The sequence below is a fragment of the Mauremys reevesii genome, linkage group 1 (genome assembly GCF_016161935.1).
Source record: "Mauremys reevesii isolate NIE-2019 linkage group 1, ASM1616193v1, whole genome shotgun sequence".
NCBI classification, from domain to species: domain Eukaryota; kingdom Metazoa; phylum Chordata; order Testudines; family Geoemydidae; genus Mauremys; species Mauremys reevesii.
In genome coordinates, this window is record NC_052623.1 from 322122424 (window position 1) to 322147215 (window position 24792).

The 24792-nt window shown below is 44.6% G+C and overlaps 1 protein-coding gene across 2 annotated transcripts in view; it reads left to right on the top strand.

Moving 5' to 3' along the window:
- Window positions 1-1385: 1385 nt before the first annotated feature.
- The window catches only part of MAPK12 (mitogen-activated protein kinase 12), a 79504-nt gene continuing 56097 nt past the window's right edge, over window positions 1386-24792 (top strand). Inside the window, exons 1-2 of one of the 2 annotated variants that reach the window (XM_039512046.1) lie at window positions 1386-1823; window positions 4001-4130. In XM_039512046.1, the coding sequence (XP_039367980.1) occupies window positions 1708-1823; window positions 4001-4130 (246 nt within the window). In that variant the 5' untranslated portion in view covers window positions 1386-1707. Of the gene's footprint in view, window positions 1824-3999; window positions 4131-10121; window positions 10290-24792 lie in introns of those variants that run through there. The other variant, XM_039512047.1, reaches the window with a different exon arrangement.

Here is a 24792-nt window from a genome sequence, read left to right on the forward strand (position 1 = left end):
GGGTGCATGTTATCACCAAACTTTTTTGCACTAGCAATAAACTGGGTGATGAAGTGAGCAACAAAAGGCATCATGGACAGTGTAAAATGGGCTAGCAGGAAGGCGTTACATGACCTTGACTTTGCCGACGACATTGCTTTACTAAATATGATGTGGAACTGAAGGATTACCCTTACAGCAGAGATAGAACAAGAAGCAGCAAAAATTGGATTGAAAGTAAATGCATACAAAACCAAGATGATGAAGGTAGGAAACTGTACAACAGATATAAAGATGTACACTGCTCGAAAAGAAATTGAACAGGTAGAAGAGTTCTGCTATCTGGTGAGTGTCATGACATTTGAAGGCGGTTGTGATATTCATATGAGATTAGGAAAAGCAAACACCACTTTTGGAAAGATGAACAACATCTGGCCTGACAGATCTCTACACCAAACTAAGGGTCAGATTATACCATACAATTATACTAAGCATGCTACTGTATGGAGCAGAGACTTGGCTAATGACAATTGCCTAACAAAGAGACTGGAAGCTGCCCACCATAGATGGAGGAGGAAGACACTACACATTTCATGGGAAGACAAAATAACAAATGAGAGAGAGTAAGGGAGCTGACAGAGCAGGGCATGCTAGAAAATATCAGCAAAGAAAGAAGACACTAGTGGTTGAGACATAACACCGTATGGAAGATGGGAGACATGCTAAGAAAGCATTGAATTGGTTACCTGCAGGAAGAAAGAGAAAGTGAGAAAAGTCAAGGAAGAACTGGCAGAAGATGGTAGTGGGCAGCTTCCAGTCTCTTTTTGTTAGCAATTGTCATCAGCCAGGTTACGGAATTTACAAAAGTTATAGAACTAAAATATATACCAATTATACTGCAAACCCACCTTGCTTTTGGTTACTCTCCTCTACTATGTCTGTGCAATGTTTATCTAGGATCAAACTGCTCACTGGGACAAACCTGTGGGCTCCATACAGGAAACTAAATGGATTAGCAGGTAGGTACCAGTTTGCAGGATTGGCTGGTGCCTTATAAACCCCTCTTGGTAGGGACCTTGTCTGTAATGCAGAGTGCAAACCTTGCCTTCTTCCTTGTCCTGTTGCTTGCATGTCCAAGCACACTTTATTTAAACAAGAGTGTGCGATACTGATATCTCCTCCCCACACACACTTTTTTTTATAAGAACTTTTCAGGGAGGGAATCTCACCTAGCTAGAAGGTTGCCTTCAAATACAGCAGATTTCTCAGAAACAGGCTAGAAGTGGCTTTTTGGCAGGGGAGGGGTGTGTGTGTAGGGATATCTCACCACGTGATCTCAAACAAAAAGGCCAGTTTCTAGTTGGTTTGAGAACGCCGAGCAGCTCCTCCCTAGCCCCTGGGCCCAGCCTTGCCACCAGCCACACATAGGAGAGTTATTTATCTGTCACAAAGCAGGCAGCCCCAGATGCCGGGGGGAGGGAAGGGGGTTCATTCACAGTGGCTCCAGCAGGACCTCCTCCTCCTTTGAGAGGGCATGCTGCGTGGGGGAGGGGGGAGAAAGACACAGCAGGAGCCACATTCAATCTCCGCTAAGAGAGGGACCCACACACACACACACACCGGGAGCGCTTCCAAGCCCAGCCCCTCGCAGCAGCCCAGCCGCCGCAGCTCCCCTCTCTGCTCCTCAGGGCTCTTTGTTGGAAGGCGCCGACAGGGGGCTGAGTCACCATGTCCTCCGCCAAGAAAGGCTTTTACCGGCAGGAAATCACGAAAACCTTATGGGAGGTGCGGGAGCGCTACCGGGACCTGCAGCCGGTGGGCTCCGGAGCCTACGGCGCTGTCTGGTGAGTGAGGCAGGGGGGCCGGGGGCGGGTCTCCCCTCGCCAAGACACCCCCTGGCCGGGCGGGGCGCCCCGGCTGGAATCGGGCTGCCCACTGCCTGCGCGCCCCGGCCGCGGGAGCCGGGCTGGCGGCCCCCGTCACAGCCAGGGACTTTGCCCGCCCTGGCGAGGCAGGCGGGTCCCGGGGGAGGCGGCTGGGCTCGGCTCGGCTCCCTGGCTCGCGGGGACACCCGCCGGTTCCGCGGCCACTTTCGCTTTAATTCCTTCCAACTTTTTGTTTTGGCTGCCCCGGCCCGTACCGGCCCGCTCCGCTCCTGTGCGGGGGGAAGGTGCTGGCTCTTCCCAGCCCAGGTGCGGCCCGCCCCGTTTCCTGCTCTGCCCGGGACTCCCCGCCCATTTGCCCTGCTAGCCGGGGCGCTTGCTGCTACGAAGTTGCAAGAAAAGCCCAGAGCGGATAGTTCTACAGTAATCTGCCCCTAGGGGGAATCTCTTCCTCAAGTGCCAGGGGCAGCGAGTTTATGCCCTGAAGCATGAGGGTTTATGTCCCTTCTGTTTTTCTTCTCCTGTCTAGGTAGGGTGACCAGACAGCAAATGTGAAAAATCAGGACGGGGATGGGGGGTAATAGGACCTTATCTAAGAAAAAGACCCAAAAATCGGGACATCTGGTCACCCTATGTCTACAGTAACTTTGCATGTTCCCATACATAGAAATGCCCAAGCACTTTCCCACCCACCCTAAAGTCTTGTCCTCTGTGGTGTCCTGTGGCAGTGAGTTCCACAGTTACAGGGTCCTGTAAAACTGCATTTCCCTATTATCCTTTTGCATGTCTACTTCATAAAAATGTTCCACTGTTTATTGCAGTATGAGAGCTGATTGACCTCTGTGCCATCCATTACTTTATAGACCTCTGCTGTGGCTCATCTGACTTGGCTAAGGGCAATAGTCTATTTCGTAGCCAATTCTTAATTTCTCTTCTTTCTACCTTTACCAAAAATCCCTTCTTAGTCCGATAAAATATAGTGGAATTAAGACATCTCTCTTTTTCCTTCCTATTCCCATTTACAGTTTTCTAATACTAGCTTCTTTTCATCAAAGGGTCTGGGAGCATGCTAAATTCTCAATACCCTGGTGAGATACTTAGGGAGTTATTATCCCCACTTTACAGTAGGATAAACAAAGGCACAGAGAGGTTATGTGACTTTGCCTCAGTCACATGGCAGAGCACAGCCGCACACTAGGAGTTCTCTAACCCAGTGGTCCCCAACCTTTTTGGCACCAGGGACCGGTTTCGTAGAAAAAAAAATTTCTGCGGACCTGTGGGATAGTTTTGGAACGATTCAAGCGCATTACATTTATTTTTGTACTTTTATTTCTATTATTATTGTAATATATAATGAAATAATTATACAACTGACCATAATGCAGAATTAGTGGGAGCCCTGCCCCCTATCTGACCTCCCCCACTTCCTGCTCCCCTGACTGCCCGCCCCCCTCAGAATCCCTGACCCATCCTGCCCCTTGTCCCCTCACTATCCCCCAGAGACCCCCACCACCCTGGGACCCCACCCCTGCTCCCTGTCCCCTGACTGCCCCAACCCCTATCCCCCCCTGCTGAGTCCTGACAGACCCCCCCCGAACATCCACAATCCAACCATCCCCCCCACAATCTCCCATTCCCTGCCCCCTGACCGCCCCCCCCCCAACCTCCGCCCCCTCTCTGTGCCCTGACTGTCCCCAGGACTCCCTGCCCCTTAGCCAACACCCCTGGCCCCAGCCTCTTACCCCCGGCTCCCTCCTCACCCGGAGCCTCAGCGCCTCGCCCGACAGCTGCAGCGTGTCTCCGGCGGGGCCCCTGAGCTCCGTCCCGCTCAGAGCCGCGTGGTGAGGGGGCGGGGCTGGGAGCTCCACGCTGAGCGGAGGCAGCTGAGCTCAGCCCAGAGCTCGCAGCCCCGCCCCCTCACCATGCGGCTCTGAGGGGGCGGGGCTCAGGGGCCCGGCGGAGACACGCCGCTTGATGTGCTAGGGGTCGGTTCGTGGCCTGGTTCCTAACAGGCCGTGGACTGGTATCGGTCCGCGGCCCGGGGGTTGGGGACCCCTGCTCTAACCTATTGTTCAGTGCATCTTGGGTGGCAGGACTTGCAGCATCACTCCAATAATCACTTTCTTGTTCTGTTAAAGCTCAGCTATTGATGGAAGAAATGGCACCAAAGTGGCTATCAAGAAACTGTACCGCCCATTTCAGTCCGAACTCTTTGCCAAACGAGCCTACCGGGAACTGCGCCTCCTGAAACACATGAAGCATGAAAATGTGAGTTTAGTCATTAGCATATCCCCTCAAGTCTGTAGCTTGCACAACAAAATGCGTACACACCATCATGTACACTGCCTGATCCACTGCCCCCCTGCCTCCACTATGCCCATAATCTGCCAAGGTAGATATGCCCTTGCATATCGTCAGTAATTTAGCTGTAACAGAGATTTTTAGCCATGTATTACCAAAAGTCCTGATAAAGAGCAAAGCCATCAGTGGGTCAGCATGCAAAATCTGATGATGGGAGTGTGTGTATGTGCCATCAGGGAGGAGGCATCAAAAAGTGACTATAGCTTCTTCTGTCTGCATGATCATACATTTGTAACACTTGTCTTTGCCTCCTTTGTGGCTACTCCGTTGTTTGTGGATATCCTGAAGATTGTAAGCTATGAGGGATAGGATTTTTCTGTGTGTCTATGCAAAGCCTCGCACATTTGGGGCACTACTGTAATACAAACAAATCAATAAATATACAGATATAAACATTGTAACCTATGCTGTGAATATGCCTGTCTCCAGCGATGGAAGATTGGAGTGGAGGGATATGTGAGTAGCTTTGAGGATTAACTCAGGGTGATTTGGAAGAGAGTAAAATGGTTTTGTGAGAAGCAGCAGTCAAGGCTGGAATTATTGGTGGACATACGGGATGGGGGAAAGCGATAAGAGATGAGTGAATAGGGAGAAGTAGAATTGTGAAGAGCCATGAAGATTAAGGTTACGTCTACACTAGAAACTTCAAAGTGTTGCCGAGGGAGCGCTTTGAAGTGTGAGTGTAGTCGCGCGCGAGCTCTCCTAGCGCTCCTGATAATTCACCTCCATGAAGAGAACAGCTCCCAGCTCTCGGAGCCTGTCCACAGTAGCGCTTTAAAGTGCTCAAACTTGCTGTGCTCAGGGGAGTGATTTTTCACACCCCTGAGCCAGCAAGTTAGAGCAGTATAAAATGTAAGTGTAGACAAGCCTTTAGGGTAACATTTTCAAAAATGCCTAAAAAAACTTAAGAGCCTTAGTCCTACTGATTTTTCAGTGAGATTTAGGCTCCTAAATGCCTGAGGTCAGGTCTACACTCAAAAGTTAATTTGACCTAGCTACGTCGCTCAGGAGTGTGAAAAATCTACACACCTGATTGATGTAGTTAAGCTGACCTAACGCCCGGTATAGACAGCCATAGGCACCGACTCCGTGGGTGCTCCGGGGCTGGAGCATCCACCGGCAGCTCCCCGACCTGCCCCCCAGGCCCCAGCTCACCTCCGCCTCCTCCCCTGAGTGTGCCGCAGAGTCCTGTCTCTCCCCCCCCACCCCTTCAGTGCTTGCGCCTCAACACACCTGTTTTGCGTGGCAAGCACTGGGAGGGAAGGGGAAGGAGGCGGAACACGGCGCACTCAGGGAAGAGGTGGTGCCGGGGCGGGGATTTGGGGAGAGATCCAATAGGGGCAGGGAGGAGGCGGAGTCATGGTGGGGCTGGGGCGCGAGCACCCACTGGTGCCAAGGAAAGTTGGTGCCTGTGTAGACAGCATTATGTCAACCTAGCTACTGGGAGAACCCTGCCCGTTGTATAGTATGTGTCTACACTGAAGCACTACAGTGGCGCAGCTGCCATGCGCACTGGCACCACTGTAGTGTTTCAAGTGTAAACAAGCCCTAAGTCACTTTTGAAAATGTCATTTAGGTGCTTCTTGAAAATTTTGCCTAAAAGGAAAAGCTTGAATTGGATATAGTCAGTGGAAGAGGGAAACCAGAGGGTGATTCAGAGAAAATGAGAAGGTAGGAGGTGATACCATCAATGTAGTGGAAGAGGAAAGTGATTGTAACAGCTGTGTTTGCTGTGGATTGGAGGAAGGTGATGTGTCAGGGAAGTAGAAGAGGATGAGGCTGCAGTAATCAAGACGGGAGGTGAGGGAGGAGTCAAAGATGACTCCCAGAGTACATGCCAGAGGGACAGGAAGGATAGTAATATTGTCAACAGCGGGAGAGAATAGTGAGCAGTGGAAAGGAGTTCAGATGAAATCTCAGATTCAGTTTTAACTATGTTAAATAAAGTTGATGGCTGGATTGCCAGGAAAAGATCTCACAGAAAGAGAGGCTAAATTGTGGGATTAGATGTAGGAAGGGAAGACAGGTCATTAGTGGAGAGGTTAATTTGTGAGTCACTGAGATACAGATGTTAATTGAAGATATCCCCTAAAGAGAGGGTGTATACAGTCAAGGACAGACCTCTGCGGGGCTCCTGCTGGGAGGAGAGGAACCACAAAAGAGATGTTGAAAGAGTGATTGGAGAGGTAATAGGAGAACCAGGAAAGGACAATGGCAAAGGTTCAAGGACAGCATGATCAACAGTACCTAAAGCGGCAGAAAGGTCAAGGAGAACAGGTGGAGGCCAGGACCTTAAATGTAGCCAGGAAGAAGTTGTAAAGACTTGGGTGAGAGAAAGGTTGATAGAGTGAAGGGGTTGAAGCCAGACTGGAAGGGGCCCAGGATGGAGGATCAATGTAATGGCTGCAAATGGCATGTTCCATGGGTTTAGAGGGGAAGGAAGGGAGGAGATGGAGACATATTAGAAAGAGAGGGAGAGCGGGGCAACTGGCAAAACATTTGAGGATGTGGGAGATCAGACCATGCTTTTAATCTGAGAGGAGCAGGTTGCTTGAAAAGAGCAAGAGCTTGTGCAGGAGGGAGAGTGGGGGCAAGGGAGGCTAATGGCTTGGAATAGCCAGTCCTTGTCATTGAAAATGATGGCATTGACACTTAGAACACAGCACCAACACTGTCTGAGTTCAGCTTTAAAACTAATCTGTGAAACACCTGGGTTCCCTGTCTAGATGAAGCAGACTGTACTTTAGACTTACAGACCCACTAGCGTCTGTCCCTCAGGCATTTTAGCCTTAAGCCTCCTTTTATAATTTATGGTCAATTCATTTCACTCACTGCACCCCTAAAGTAATTGTGTTCTGCCATTAGCAGCTAGCATTTTATATGTTCAAAGTGCTGTTCAGTTAATGTTTGTGCATCACGTAGGCCTTTTCACTACATTTGGAACATTCACAAAGCATTCTGACTGAACACTTAGGAGATGGATGGACTCATCCACTTACCAAGTGTCCATCATAGCTGGGTGATTTTTTTCCCCTCAATTTCTCAGAGTAATCTGCCCTTCACTTGGCTAGTGTTCTTCAGCTGCTGTCTTTGTGCTGTATATGGCCTTTGGGATAGTAATCTTGAACTCATCCATGTGCTCACTTGATAATTAAAGACTCTAGAAGAGAGCAGACTCTGGGGATGTGATCTCAATCCATAAAAGGCTTAAGAATCACTATATATGAGGGAAATGAGTAATTTAAGGTCTCAGAAGGGAAATCAAGGAGTGATAACTTGGAGCTATTGGAGGAAAAGTTTAGGCTAGATATTAAGGAAGAGTTCATCACAAGGCTCCTAGAACAAAGCCTGAGTAAGTGGTATCTGTGCTGGGAATTAGTGAGGATTGAGGGGGGTAGAAATCAACCACTCTGCCCAGCCAGGGGTAGCTGGACCTGCAACACAGCCCCTCTGAGGTTTCCCAGCCACTGAATATAGACATGTATGGATCCAGAGGCCCCCTACTCCAAGCCACCCCAGTAGTTCCTCTGCAGAAACATTCACTGGACCCACCACCACTGTGCCCCAACAACTCCCTCTTCTTTGGACACCCCTGCCACAGAGCTGAAGTGACAATGAGTATCTTGAGGGTCCTTCCTGCATTTAAATGAACTTCTGGTAACAGCAGTTAGTCAGTGGAATAGGTATAAAGTAAGGGGCTCAGAGTACCATAGCTGCAGTTATTTAAGAACAAGTTCCAAAAGACATTAATGGGAAAGATATAGTGGGTAGTCCTTTCCTGGTTCTACTATAAATACAATTGTTATAAAACATGAATAGAATTGCAGTGCTGGTTTCCAAAATAAGATGAAGTTGGAACAGGACAGAGGTGAATATTACTAATATTTGTCTTATCTATCTTAGGTTTTAATAGCACCTAGCTAATGACATCTAGAGTAGGCAGTATATAATAGGTAATCTATCAGCACTGCGTGCCAACATTAACAGTGCTGCTGCTGCATTTTATGCTCGGGACACTGCTGCAATATTGGATTAATCTGCTAGTACGCAGTCTTCTTCAATTTGCTTTTTTCACCCTCAAGATGTAAATGATTTATAGATTCTGGAATGCCATCAGAGTTAAAATTATATCCAATTTTCTATTATGTATAATGTTTTTCTTAGAAAGTATCTTCTGCAGTAGTTAAGCATTTAATATGGAATTCTTATGAAAAGTATTTGTCTATTATTGACAATAGAACTATTGCAATGATTTTTTTCATTTGTGAAGCCATGTGATCGAATATGTCAAGCTAGTAAAATGAAAGATCATACATTATGTTGAATATATATGGCTGTATTCAGCTGTAATCATTTCACTTGATGGCATATTCAGAATGATAGAAGAATATGTCTTGGTATGACATATTATGTCAAAAATCCTTGCAATAATTCTTTGAACTTTCATCATGGTATGCTTACTCTGTCCACTACTGTGCCACAACAGTGCATCAGCACATTTGGAAGTAACTACTATCAATATTCTAGAATGCCTTACTCACATGAGTAATCCTTATTGGAGCATTCCTATTGACTTCAGTGGGACTGCTCACATGAGTAAGGATTGTAGGATCAGTCACCTAGGGAACAGTCCTGCAAATATGTGGGTTGTCTTACTGAATTTAACTGGAATGTCATCACAGGTGGAGCTACTCATATCAGTAGATGTTTAAGCATTTTCAAGACACAGCCCCAGATCATAAATCTCTGGATGCCGGGATACAGTCTTCTTTTATGTACTCCAGATCTTTGTGCATGTTAGCGGCTTTGAAACAACAGTACACTATTAAATGTACTATAGAAGAGAGGTTCTCAAACTGTGGTCTGCGAGCTCCATTCAGGCGGTCAGCGGATAGTTCCCTCTAGGGTGCAAACCTGGGCGGCCGCACACAAGAGAATTAAGGGCCACCCTCCTAATTAGTGGAGCCGTATAGGCGTGGCTCCACAAATTAGGTGCTTGGACCGTGGAGAAGACACACATGTAAGGTGAGGTGGTAACCTTGGAGGGAAGTGGGGGTTGGTAGGAGGGGACAGTGGGGTGAGAAGCAGGGGTTGGGGGGAATTTGGGATGTACAGAGCTGCAGTGGCCAGAGAAAGAGGCAACTTTCCCCAGTTTCAGGGATGCGGTTGCCGGGGAGAGACGGCCCTCCTTCCCAGCCCCAGCTTGGGGGCTGCTACCACAGGGGAGAGAGGGCACATCCATTGCATTAGAAAGGTAAGATTACTAATATTAAAATATGAATTGTGTGTTTTTATTTGTAGAACAAAAAAACATTAATTATTTTTCAGGTTTTTTTTATATAGTGCTTTTATCCAAAGTGCTTTACAATAGTTAGCTAACGGTACAAACAACATTTGAAAAGATCATTAAGTGGTCCGCCGAGACTCTCAGCAATTTTCAAGTGGTCCGTGAAAAAAAAAGTTTGAGAACCACTGCTATAGAAGATTTTATGAAGGCAACAAAGTCTTGGTAATGTGAGACTTCACTTCAGCCCCCTGCTGCTGAATCCTTGTGGAGAAGTGATGTGAGACCACAGAGGTTTTGTGTGTGAGGGTTGTTGTGTTTGTGGAGCAGAGAAGTGAGAACTTGGGAGATTCTGTTCCATTTGTATCCAAATTACAAAATGAACCACTTAAGCTAGTAGCAGTAGTGTCCATCTTTTTTTTAGTCTTTAGAGTTTACCTTTAATTTGAAAAGTTCTGGGTATAAGCTGATGGAGGATATCGTGGAGGTCAAGGCATCAATCCATACAGAAAAACAGGCTGTTTACCAATGGGAGGATTTTTTAGTGGGTTTTTTTTCTTTTGAACTTGACGTTAAATCTATAATTGTTACCTTTACAACTCTCTACATTATAGGTTTAAATCTGAATGGAAAAGAAAAAGTTGTTTGTGATACCCAGAAAGATACAAATATTTTAATGTACCAACTTCGGACCTGATCCTGCAAACACATGTGTTTGCTTACCTCTCCACCCATGAATCATCCCACTGAGATCAATGGAGCATAAAGTTAAATATGTGCAGGTACTTGCAACATCAGGTTCTTTGTTACTTCCATTTGACAAATGATTTTGGTTTTTGTTTTGCACACTGAATGGAGATGGCATTAACATGCCTGTTTTCATTCAACAACAATTTGTATAGCAACCAATATTAAATCCATCTTGGTGTCCTTCTGGGGATATTTGTTAGTTAATGGCTGTTGCAAAGCCACCAGTGGGAGTAAAGAATATTGAGGGGGGATTTTATGATGCCCAAAACAGTGTCTGTTGTTAAAATAATTTATTTTAATTTCTCAGCAGTGGAGTGAAATGTTTTAAAATATCCTATTGATAAAACCTAGAGGACATCCTTGACCCAACCCTTCCAAATATAAATTCAGAACATATTTTTGGTCTGAATCCCTTGATAAGTGACCTATAATATTTAAAAGTTTTGAATTGGTTCATGTGCTACAGATGTTTTCTCTTCCTTGGAACACTGCATTTAGAGATTCAGATTCAATATTATTTATTTAGAAGAAACTCTATACTGTTCTCCTATTCATTGTTTGATTTACTGATCATTCTCTAGTGTATTTCCATGTCCAAAAAGCAATGTATGTTTTATAATATAAGAAATATGTTACTTTTTCCTGACTTTTGGAGAGAATTCAGGTGTGTATTAGATACCAAATCAGCTCACAATCGCAATATATTTTTCTGAGTAAGCTACAGCCCTCCAGTTTTTAGATAGATAATATTAAACAAACTGAACTCTGTGTTTTGCAAAATGCTCATATTGTAGGGCTATTTGTTTAGACTTATACAGTGTGCCTATCAGGAAACTCTAAATTCATGAACAATTTAAAATGCATTTTACCAAATAATTCATCCTGAGGCAGTGTCAAAGCTAAAATAACCCCCATCCCACCTAAACTGATGTTCCCCTGTCCACCCATTCATCTATCTACAAAATGCCTGAGTAGCAGCTAGGCTTTCCAACATGTCCTGAATGCAAATAATTTCAGGTTATGTCAGATCAAGGGAGTAAAGTGCCCTTTGCTGAGAAACTCCCTGTCCCCAGCTGAACAAATCTTGGGACTGCCAGCTCAAACATCTTGGTTGATCTCAACTACCAGTTAAAACATGGGAAGAGTGGCTGTTTCTAAGATACATAAAACCCAAAGCACGAAGGAAGTTATAGATCCAAACATGCATCTTGGATTGCAACAGGAAGTGTAATGAAAGTCTGCAGTTTTTGGAGCATAGACTCCCTGCAAGGAATACTGCTATGTAATTGGGCAGCCACTTTTGGCACCAGCTAAAATTTCACCTACGTCAGGTGTAGACTCCAGTAGAGTGCAATGCAGTAATGTAAGATGGAAGTGACAAAGACATATGAGTGTGAGAGATCACATTCAAAAGACACATTCATAACTTTTTTGCCAAGAACAGATGGAAAAAAGCATTCTTGGCCATCTCTGCTGTCTGTGTATTCAGAATAGCCCAGGATCGAACAGAATCCCCAAGTCATGAACTTCAGTAACAAAAGGCTGGAAAATCTTCAGTGCAGTGACATATCACTTCTGTCACTTCCTTTGTTGGTTTTTGACAACCTACCAATTTTCCTTTCTGGACCAAGCTTCAGCTAACTAGCTGTCATCCAAGCCCCAAGCTTGGCTAGACACTAGGAAAGCAAATCAATTGCACAAACTTGAACCAATCAAACAGATGTAAGAGTTGAGGGTCATCAGCATACTGATGTCACTGCAACCCACACCTTCTTTCTATCTGCCCTACTGGCCCTATGTACACACTGAACAGGATGAGTGACAGAATAGAACCCTGCAGTACATCACAGAAAAGAGCCCTCAGGGCAGATGAGAAAGCAAATATTACTATGAGACCTCTCAGAGAAAAGACTGGAGCTACTCAGCCTGACTTGAGAGTCTGTAGGCATGTTGACATCACCCCTTGGTCATGTTGCTGGAGTGTTACTTCCTCACCACACAAGTCAGCATCCAGTATTCACATGAGTCCTGATGTGCTTTTATTTTACAAAGAGCATCATCTCCTTCCCGTTTCAGGACAGTAGTGAATCTATGACTGGGTAGGGACATTTTCTCCTGATTGTTCTGCTACTTTTTCTTCTTGGTTATTGTGGCAGGGTGCTGCTAGAGAGACATTAATCAGTTCCTGCTACTCCAGCCCCAATAAGGGGGATTGGATTGGGGCTGGGTAGATAGCCTGATGCTTGCCTGGTAACTGGCCACACCTGCCCGCTATAAGCTATAAGGAGCTATAAGGCTGGGAGGAAGTGAGGGCAGGAGGGGAAGGTCAGGCTTAGAGGGAGGTGGGAGTTGCCTAGTCTGTTGTTAGCCAGGCCTGTGGTAGGCCAAGCTGTTGTAAAAAGCCTGTATATAGTTGGAAACTGGTGGTGGGGACTTGTACATAAATAAAGGGCAACAGCCTGAAGTGTCCCTGAGTCTCTGAGAAGAGGGGGAGAAGGACTGAACCGGAGGGGCGTTAGTTATTCATTTTTTTTATTAAATGTGGGGGATAGAATTATATGGGGACTCTTAGAAGGGCAGAATGCTCAGCCTGTCAGGATTATGTGGAGGAGAGAGAAGGGAGTTCTCTATCCATCAGCAGTGATCCTTTTCTTTGGTGGAGTGGAATGGACAGCCACTGAAGAGAGACCCATTCAGGAAGAAAGATGGCTGCAGGACAGGCCTGGTGGCAAGGTAGTTTAAAGAGGAAAAAGGGTGTGTGTGTCCTTAGAATGCTATATGAATGCAGAGACCCTGTGATGTGAGGGATAAATGATGTGATGTGAGATATAAATATGCACAAAATGAAGCTAACCCTGCAGAAAATAAACTGTGTGATCTGCAAGAGATACCCACAGCAGGGGTAACTCCTATAGTATAAGGATGTCCTTACATTTGCAGTATAAGTGCCAAAGTCACTCAGCTTCACTGTTTTTCCCATGCATAACACCTACAATATGAGGCACTTACAACATGAAATGTGCCCTACATTATGTATTAACGTATGCAAAATCAGAGACTGCAGGTGACATGCTGCATCTAACTTCAGAAAACTTTTCTTTATATACACCAGTGGTTCTCAAACTTTTGTACTGGTAACCTCTTTCACATAGCAAGCCTCTGAGTGCAACCCCCCCCCCATATAAATTAAAAATACTTTTTAATATATTTAACACCATTATAAATGCTGGAGGCAAAGCAGGGTTTGGGGTGGAGGCTGACAGCTCACAACCCCCATGTAATAACCTTGTGACCCCGTGAGGGGTCCTGACCACCAGTCTGAGATCCCCTGATATGCACCTTGTGGAATCATTCCTCAGATAAGACCGCTTCAGTAAATGAAACCATATTGAAACATAGCATATATATTTCAGTTCTAAAATACGTCAGTATAATTCAAACAGAATCAGTGCTTGTAGTAACATATTTATTAGTCTAGAGGTATTTGTATACAGCCAACGTTAAAGCGCTGCCGCTTTAATAAAGAATAAATAGTGGGGAATAAAGAAAAGCGGGGTTGCTCTTACAGTTAAAATCTAGTATACAGAAGACAATCAGCATTTTGCAGAAAAGCATAATTTGATATTCAAAAAAGGGATTATATATCTGCTCAAAGAAGCCACTGAAGTCTTTATCCAGTTATGTCGTTATATCTATTCAGATACTTTAAAAAAATTAATTTACATCCTTGAGTCCTGCAGTCTGATCTGGGTGGATTCTTGTGTGTGTGGAGTCCTGTTAGAGTCACTGGGGCTCTGCAGGGGTGCAAGGGTCCACCCAAGCAGATCATACTGCAACATCGGGCCATACTGATAACATGGTTGGCAAACAATGAAATTTGATGAACAAATCTGGCTTGAAATTTATTCAGACCATCTTCAAATATATATGTAAAACACAAAGTTCACTAGAAACAGAAGTATGGACAATCTTGGAAATAAAAACTCCCTATCAGACAAAAATAACAAAGAGGATACGACAAAACCTACATCAGAAATCCTATAGTAATTCTACAGTGCTGAAATTATGGTGGTATAACTTTTTTTCATTTGATTATAATTTTATTAGTTCATATTAAATAAAATATAACAAACAGTGTTCATTGTTCATCAAGCCATAATGCAAGGCAGAGTCAGTATATCAGTCACGCAAACATTTTGAATAACAGGAATCTTTTATACCAATAAAGGGTGGTATCCGTATTGGGACACATCCCTGGCTATGAGACAGATGTCCTGCTTCATTCATAACCCACCATTCCTAGTAGCTAGGATGTGTCCAGTTACGAATAAAGACATGCTTCAGAAAGTGTTGATAGGATCAATAGAGCAACAGCTGTTTTGTAAAATATCTGTTCCTTTATCTCTGTTCCTATTGTCATACAATTCTAGTCTTTGAAGTGAAAGTGTTCCATGTAGAGGAACCATGTCTCATGGAATTTATTATGCTGCTCCCATACTGTCTATGTCCTATTCACTCATTTTAAATAGTTGACACTCATTTCCAATGATCTGTGTTTGCTTTTAAATTTTATTTCCACAAATTCAGTATTTTGTTTCTTAACAGCTGACGAAAAAGCATTCATTCTAGCCAGCACTTGGGAAAACATCCCCAGCGCACACTGGCCTGAGGAAGGCTACTAGCCATTCCCAGTGGCCACTCCCAGTCAGTTGCACCCTCTGCAGTTGTGAATGGTCTTCAATTGTAACACACTGCCAGCTTTATATTGAATATTTTTTTAGCTGCCCAGTAGGAGAGTGCAAGAAAGGAAGAGGAGGAGAGTTTGGAGAGGCAGCCAAGATAGAGCTGCTCCCCAGCCTGCTTTGTGAAGTCATAGAGCAACAGCACTCCAAGAGAGCTAAGGGTTTGTAGCTCTTAGATTGGTTCTGACACGCTGTCATAAACCGTTAGTTAAGGGTTAAGGTTTTTGTCTACCTGTAAAGGGTTAACAAGCAGTACCTGACCAGAGGACCAATGAGGGACAAGATAATTTCAAATCCCGGTGGAGGGAAGTTTTTTTCCTGTTCTTTGTTTTTTAGAGAGTCTCTCTTGGGAATTAAGAGAGTCCAGACATCTTAATCAAGTCCTCCCAGGTTTCTGCAATAAATTCTTCTATTCAAGCTAGTGAGTATTAGCAAGGAACTAGTATTCTTATACTTTTATTTCTGTATTTGCAATTCTGTGTTTTGCTATAGAATTTCTTTAAGTCTGTACTGTTATTGCTTTTACTGAGGGGGAATTCTCTCCAGAGATTGATAAGTTTAGATCCTGTATATTCACCTTGGTTACAGAGACAGTGACTTTTTTTTATTCTTTAATAAATTCTTTTCTATTAAGGACTTGGTTGGTCTTTCCTGATTCTCAGGAGGAGGAGCCTCTGTAGTTAGATCCGTGTCTCTCCTAGGAACTCCTGGGGATTTGGATTTTGGGAAGGATTGGGTGGTGGCAGTTTACTAGATCTAAACTAGGATTTTAGTTTAGAAGAAGAATTCATGCAGGTCCCCATATTGGAACCCAACAGCTCTAAGTGGGGGTGAGACCTATGACACACGCCAGTGAAGTCGAACATTGGAACCAAGGTGTCAGTGTTAATAGCTAACACTTGACATACAATTAGATACTTTTATCCAGAGTAGACTTAGGGCAAGTCTATACTATATATTTACATCAGTATAACTACATCACTCAGGGGTGTGAAAAATCTACATCCCTGAGCGATACAGTTATATCGACTAATCCTTGGTTTAGACAGTGTTATGTTGATGGGAGAGCTTCTCCTGTTGACATAGCTACTGCCTCTCGAGGAGGTGGATTAACTAAACCGGCTGGAGCAGCTCTCCTGTCAGTGTAGTAGCATCTTCACTGAAGCACTGTAGTGGTGCAGCTGTGCTGCAGCAGCAGTGTTTTAAGTGTAGACCTGCCCATAGGGCTTAATTCACTCTTCTTTGAATAGTAGTAGAAATAAAACTGTTTCAAAACAGGGTTTCATTAAGTACCCAAAGAGGTAGTTAAACTTAATGAACAGCCCTCTTTGTAGATATAGACTGCAGGGAAAGCAGAATTCAGCTGACAAGTTCCCAATCCCTCCAATCTTGTGCTATTCATATTGCCACTTTTGCATGCCAAAAAAAAAAAGCATGAGAGTTTTTGTGGTACACTATATTTCATCAACTGTTTGAAAATTGTATTTGATCAGAAATATGCGTATATGGCTACAGATATTTTAGAAATGTTCTCAGACAGATAGTAGCCATTTGTGAGAGATGTAATAGAGAATACTGCTAGAAACTGCACAAACTTTTAAAGTTTTCCCTACTGTGTGGTCATTTTTAGGGATTATAAGGAATTGGGCCCAAAGATGTCTGCATCCTCAGTGAAGTTTTCAAATATTTCTGATAAATGGAATATACACTCATATTGTAATAATATCACAGCCTAGGTATGCTCAGAAGGATTCCTACCTATAAAACAAGAGAGGCATGCTGAAGCACAAATCTCTTCAGGAAAAATGAATTTGCAGTTTCAGAGAGCAGTCCTGGTTCCCTCACCCTCCTTCACCACAGGCAGTAGTGGATTATGAGAGCATTGAAGAATTCAACTGATCTGTCCCACAATTGCCATGGAAACATATCTGCAGATTTGAGGCTATTTTTCCATCAGTTGTGCCACATTTATATGTTAGTCTGTCTTTGGACGCAGGTATCCCTTGCTTCCTTATGTGCCCTGATACAGGTAGGCACTTAAGCATGTTAACAATGGGACCTAAGCACATACTTATAGTTAAACATATGCTAAGTGCTTTCCTCAATTAGGGATGTTTTCCTGAACAGGGACCTCACCAGGTATGTCTACAACAGTATTTTGGAGCAAGCCTCCCAGCCAGGGCTGACAGACCTGGGCAAGTGGGGCTCGGTATAGACAACATCTTGAAGTTGTGACTCAGATTCTGAAACCCACCTGTCATAGGTCTCACCCCCACTTAGAGCTGTTGGGTTCCAATGTGGGGACCTGCACTGGTTTCCCAAAAAAAAAAATCCTAGTTAGAGATAGTAAAAGCTGCCACCACTCAATCAGGTATGTGGATTGAGACACAGTCCCTCCCCAAAATCCTAGGGGATTCAAGAGCCCCCATCCATGGAGTTCTTACACCCAGGGATAAAAAAAACCCCCCCCCTCCTCCTCCCCCTTCTTAGAGGAGAGACACAGATTAACTTACACTACATCCCTCCCCTCCCCCCCCAGATCCAGATCAAAGAAGAGAAAAGAAAAAGTTAATTTAATAAAAAAAGAATTTAAAGAAGAAAAAAAAAGATCTGTTCTCTGTAACCAAATTGAAACAACATACAGGGTCTAAACTTATCTCAATCTCCTCTCCCCCTCCCTCCCTTCTTTCTAAGTAAAAAAAAACATAGCAAAAAATATAAAAAAAAAAAACAAAAACAACACACACAAAAATAAATAATAAAAAAAAAAGAAAAATAAACTAATTAATTAAATAATTCTAACTCAAACTAGAAACTAAGAACTCTACTCTTGGAGAACTTGGAGACATGACTGACCTCTTAGAAGAAAAGAAGACAGACACAGAGAAAACAGACTCCCTTCCCCTTTGATTTTTTCCCTGGTCCTTGATTTCTGTGGTTGTTCTCTGGTCAGGTGTTTACTGCATGTTAACCACCCAATCCCCCAACATTTCAACTTTCTACATCCTTTAAATAGGCTGTGATTTTTCTCTCTCATGTCTTCTAAATGAAAACTATAACCATTTTAAAAAGAATTAACAGAATGTGTCTCGTGAAAATAAGTAACCTTTATTCTGCATGTTTCTCCCTTCTCACTCTCCTGGAATCTTCCTGTGTCATATAATGTTTTCTCTAATCTATGATCTGAACTTGAAAACACTCTCTTGACTAGAGCATCCAGTGAGACTGTTCATGGTACTATGCTGCTCAGTAGTAAGCATTTGCAGAATCAGCCCCCTAAATTGTAAGCTAGGGCAGGGTCCATGGGTGGAAGCCTGGGATCATTGAAGTCAGTGGGAGTTTTTCCATTGACTTCAGTGGAGCCAGAATTTTACCCCCATATTTTTACTACATAAAGTACCATGTACATCTATAATGCTGTATACAAATGTTCAGTACATAAATGCTGATGGATACTGATAGATTAACAATAATAATTAAAGGTAGGTTCCAACGATTTTTGTAAGAGTTACTTAAGCTAAGGAACATGTTGAAACTATGTAGCCACAAATGGTAAAATTCAGGAGAGAGAATCGACTCCATTTTTTAATCTTGATGTAATTTACGTTAATTTTAGCTTTTAAAATAATTAAATAAATAATTGCAGGCAGCTTGATGGTACAACATAAAAATAAATACAAAAATGTAAATTAAACTCTCTGTTGGCTCGTGCTAATGGAAGTGCTGCCCAGTTAGGTCTGTCAAATGGACTCTGATGCCTCTGGATTCCCAAACTAGCAAACATTGTATATTGAAGAGAGTGGCTGTGATGGTTCTTGGGGCACCCAAAATTGTGAGTCACCTTGTTATCCCCTGCCTCCAGTGTGAGGGAGTCTTGCCTGTGCCTGGTTGGGTGTCAGCAACTATAATACCACCAGCCTGTCAGCAACTTAGGCACTCTCCTCTATGCTATGCCAGCCCTGTCTTCGCTTTCCAAGTTAACTACAGATGTACCCCAGTCCCTGAATCCCATTGAATCATTCCTCTGTGATATCCAGCCCTTGAGACTGGCTACTCGAAGAAATCCCAGATCCACTGCCCCCAAAGGAGCAATGTACCTTAAACCATCGCTCCTGTAAGCCACACAGCACTTGTGAGCACTTACAATAAAACAAAAATAAGTTTATTTAAGAAAGGGTAAAGATTTAACTAGAAATGAGAGGTTACAGAGTGGTAGCCATGTTTGTCTACATCAGCAAAAACAACAAGGAGTCTTGTGGCACCTTAGAGACTAACAAATTTATTTGGGCATAAATTTGTTAGTCTCTAAGGTGCCACAAGGACTCCTAGTTGTTTTTGCTAGAAATGAGAGAAAGTGATGGAAACAAATGGTTTCAATCCAAAATGCAAACTTAGATCTATTCTTATTAAGAGTTACCTTGTCTCTCTAATTAAGTAGGTTTCCCCCACAAAGTTCAAAATGTTGCAAAGCTGACCAGTTTCCCAAGAACCTGGATCTAAATGTTCATGGAAACATCCCCTCTCCATAAAGGGGTTCCCTCAGTGAATGGATCCATAGTGCTTCTCCCTTCTCTGTGTCATACTGAAAACAACCTTCTACTCACAGACAGGGCGAACCACTGTCTTGTTTGTTTCTTACTTCTAAGTGGTTTTGATTGTTTGCATTTGCTTCTGATGGTTTCCCATTGAAAATCCTAGTATTGCGCAAAGCTAAATAATTGAGCTTTGCATTGCATCACCAGCTAAACAGGATGGGGTGACAACTCCCTCCATCCAAGTGGGCCATCACTGAGACACATTATCCCCTAGTGACTAAGGTCATGTCTACGCTGGCACAGCTTTTTTTGCCGCAAGTTTTGTCGACGATCAAAAAGCGCTAACAGAAAATTGTTGTTGCATGTGCACACTGTCTTCCTCGGTCGGCATAGTGCGTCCACTCTCGGGGCAATAGCATCGACAGTGAGAGCAATCTACTGTGGGTAGTTATCCCACGGTTCAGCTCTCCACCTGGTGTGAGGTCTTGTGGGAAGGCAGGATGGATCGCAGCGCGTCATGGATCTGGGTTCAGTGTTCCATGATGCATTGCTTTCCATCCCAGCATTCCATGTGCTTCTGTCTTTGGTTTGTGGAACTTTTCAACATCCCTTGTGTAGCAGGGTGGTTACCCCGCTCCTGCCCTGAAGGGTTAAAGCAGCCCTCGGGAGAGCTGTGGCTGGCAGAAAGCAGCTACTAAGCTGATTGGGGAAGCAGCCGCAGCTGGGCCACGCCCCAGTCAGGCCACAGCTGGCCCTATAAGAGGGCTGGGGCCAGAAGCCAGAGACAGACTCTCTCTAGCTTTGAGAGGGAGGGACCTGGCTGCAGGGAGCTGAGAGAAGGTACCTGGAGTGGAGCAGGGCTGGGGGAAGGCCAAGGGAGCTGGGGAGCTCTGGCCTGGAAACCCCCCAGGCTGCAGCCTAGTAGAAGGCCAATTAGGTACTGAGGTTGCAGGGGGACAGCCCACGGGTAGGCAGAGGCAACAGGTCCAAACCCCCCTTGCCTATGATGAGTGGCTTTTACACTTCAGTCTGCCCCAGTGAGTATGGGCTAGATGGTGACTGGCAGTAGCCCATGACTGAGGCAAGGTGGGAATAGAGGGTTGGGGGTTCCCCTGGGTGGGGAGACGCTGAGACTGGGGGGTATTGCCAGGGGGAAGCACCCCAAAGACAAGGGGCACCGGGTCCTGGGAGGGACACGGGCCAGCAGCAGCAGGACACCGGCCTGCAGAGGGCGCTCCGGAAGCTGGACGAGCTAATTCCCTGAGAGAGCAGCAGGAGGCGCCGCAGCGGTGAGTCGTGCACCGCGACACCTTGGAAGAATGTATCCCACACTGCTCTCTGATGCTCTGCTAGCAGGCAGTAGTACATTGTGAATAGCAGTACAGTTAATCGTGAAGTTCTGAACTCAGTGGGATTCATAGTTGCATGAAGTGCTGTCTGACATCGATAGGAGCAACATTCGATTACTTTTGGCATTCACAGAAAAGCTGAATGTGGTGGAACATCATTTTTGGACTTGGAAAGCTAGCACTGAGTGGTGGAATCGCATCATTGTGCAGGTCTGGGATGACGAGCATAACTTTCGGATGAGGAAAGCCACCTTCCTGGAACTGTGTGCTGAGCTCACCCCAGTCCTGCGGTGCAGGGACCCCCAAATGAGAGCTGTCCTCTCGGTGAAGAAATGCATGGCACTCGCAGTGTGGAAGTTGGATAACACCAGACTGCTACCAGTTGGTTGCAAATCAGTTTGGAGTTGGGAAGTCGACTGTTGGGGCTGTGTTAATGCAAGTGTGCAGGGCCATTAATCACACCCTGTCGTGAAGGACCAAGACTCTTGGCAATGTGCATGAAATAGTGGATGGCTTTGCAGAAATGGGTTTCCCTAACTGTTGAGGGGCAATAGATGGCACACATATTACGATTTTGGCACTGGACCACCTTGCGACAGAGTACATCAATAGGAAGGGGTACTTCTCCATGGTGTTGCAGGTGCTTGTGGATCACTGCAGGCGTTTTACTGACATCGATGCAGGGTGGTCCAGAAAGGTGCATGACACATGTATCTTCAGGAACACCAACCTGTACTGAAAGCTGCAAGTGGGGGCTTTCTTTCCAGACCAGAAGATTACAGTAGGGGATGTTGAAATGCCCATAGTGATCCTGGAGACCCAGTGTACCCCTTAATGCCATGGCTCATGAAGCCTTACACGGAAACTTAAATAGCAGTAAAGAGTGGTTCAAGAATAGTAAAATACACCTCTAATAACATACCAATTACTTTCTCACTCACCCTTGACAAGCCCATGCATGGTGAGTTTACCCAGGGGCGAGGTGCATTTTACATGGGGAGAAAAGCAATATGACAGGGATGCAGTGCAGTCAACCAGGGATAATATTTTTAAATTTTTCCATCCTTTTCCACAGGTGGGGGTTATTGTACCAGATATCTCACTCCTGAGGGTAAATAGGGAAGCAAGGGTGCATCTACTACACGCCCTGGTCCCTGTGTTGCTCATCTGTGTGCTTCTTTGGTCCCGGTGCAAGTAATTGCAGAATGGCGCAGGAAAGGGACAAAGCAGCTCTGCCAAGGAACCTTCAGCAGAGGATTGCCAAGTACCTCCAGGAAAGTTTCCTAGAGATTTTTCAGGAGGATTCCCATGAAATCTCCATGTGCATCAATACCCTGTTTCTCCATACTGCTTAGCTGCATGGGGAAATGTTGAACACATAGTAACATGGCCAGCCTTGTACATTTCTATGCCCTCAATACACCTCCACACTTCACAAAGCAAAAACACTTACCAGGGGTTTCCTCCTGTCTCTGGCTTGCCAGAGTGCAACTGCTGAGACTGGCTAGACACCTCTGGAGCAGAGAACAGCTCCTGGCTGGGCACACCACTGGGTGACCCTGCTGTGGGCTCCACAAAGGGCTGGATTAAGGTTATGAGGGGCCTACGGCTAATGGGAGGGAAGGGCCTAAGTGTGAATTACATATTGCAAAAAAATTATGAAGTCATCAAACATTTATCTATATACATATTGTGATAGACCCAGGCCATTTGGGAACAGCAGAGTAGTAGAAGGGAGATATACTGGCCACTGGATAAGCAGTTTTCTGTTCCCTGAGTGACCAGAGCAGGGGCTACTTCAGGCTAATGAGAACACCTGACTCCAATTAACCTGCTAAGAGTCAGGTGAGGCTGTTAAGCACCTGACTCTAATTAAGGCCCCTCTGATGCTATAAAAGGGCTCACTCTAGTAAGGCCAAAGGGAGCCAGAGGAGAAGAAGTGTGTGCGAGGAACTGGGAGCAAGAGGCGTGCAAGAAGCTGAGAATGAGTAGGTGTACTGCTGGAGGACTGAGAAGTACAAGCGTTATCAGACATCAGGAGGAAGGTCTGGTGGTGAGGACAAAGAAGATGTTGGGAGGAGGCCATGGGGAAGTAGCCCAGGGAATTGTAGCTGTTGTGCAACTTTACCAGGAGGCACTCTAGACAGCTGCAGTCCACAGCGCCCTGGGCTGGAACCCGGAGTAGAGGGCAGGCCCGGGTTCCCCCCAAACCTCCCAACTTCTGATCAAACACAGGAGGAATTGACCTGGACTGTGGCTTCTACCAGAGGGGAAAGTCTCTGGGCTGTTTCCTGACCCACAGGGTGAATCTGTGAGTGGGGGCAAATCCGCCAATAAGTGCAGGATCCACCAAGGTAGAGGAGGAACTTTGTCACAATATTTACATATTATTTATTTATGTAAAGTTAATACATTTATTCTCACTACACTCAATTCTTCAAATAATATTTTTCCCTAGCTTTAGCTGTGGCAAAGACATGAATGATGTCATCCTAATTCAAAGACCTGACAATTTCATTCTCAAGAGGGACAAAGCACTGAGATGCTCTTGAGTCATGGTGGATCGGAGGACATTTTTTATCCTTGTTAGAAGAGAGAACATTCTCCACTACAGTTAGTGATCATTAGTGACAAATACAGCTGTAATGTAGTTTCAACAATTGGGAAACAGTCTATCACATTGGATTCAGTGATAACTTGCTACATCCAAATAGATTTGCTTTCATCATCTTTTCTCTCTATATCTGAGAGTGATGTGAATTCAACAAATTGAAGAAATTCTTTAGTAAAATCTACTGGGAGATAGTCTGGGTACTTCTGACATCTTCACTGACTTCAGAGCTTGAAATGTTAGGTGAAAAATTTGTCAGTACAATAAAGGTTTTGTCAATATTTTTATAAGCCTCGATCCGACGTTCTAATAAACTCTTCAGTTTGTCAATGATTGTGATGAAGGTATTAACTCAAGGCCTCCTTGTCACTGAATGAGTGGGCAGTTGCATCATTGCATATCTTCTGTCTTTTGTGGCGTTTGGCTGACTTATACTCATGGTTAGCAGTCCTTGCAGCCCCTGAATTTCATACTCAGCAGAACTATCCTGCATTTGTTGAAGAACAGTTCCAAGACTCCACATTAGGTTTACAGAAGTGGAAAGGTTAATTTCAACACTTTGCAAGCTTAGACTGCACCCGCTGAATGGCTGAAATATATCATTCCAGGCCTCACACAAAATATCAGTTTCCAAAGTGTCCATTGCATCACTCAGGATCTTCGCATCTTTTCTTGTTGCTGATTTTTGCTCTCTAGTACTTCAAGGATGTTGGGGTATCCCAGAAAAACTGCATTCACAGCTTCAGCGTTGGCACTCCACCACGTCCCTGAGAGTGATTTGGGCACTGGGCATCCCTTTGGTAGTGAATCTCTAAGAATCATCCAAGGACTGGCTGATGCAGAGAAAAAATTGTACAATTCTTGGACAAATCCAAAAAAAGAAACTGCTTCAACACAACCATCCATGGCAGACTGGCCAACAAGGCTGAGTGAGTGTGCAGCACATGGTATGTAATCAACCAGAGCATTGCGCTCTTTTATCCTTGCCTGCATCCCTGAATATTTGCCACTCATATTACTTGCATTGTCATCGCTTTGGCCAAAACAAAGGCTGATGTCAATCCCATTTTTGGTGAGGAAATTGAGTAGGTACAGGGCAAGTTTCTCCCCTATGTGGCTAGTGATGTTTATGAAGGTCATGAAACACTCAACTGGTCTACTGGGTAGCACATAACGCAAGATGACAGTCAGCTGATCTACGTGTGACACATCCGGTGTTGAGTTGATGGACACTGAAAAATATCACACAAAAATATCCCACATCTTCAATCTCATCTACAATGGCTGATAGCGTATTC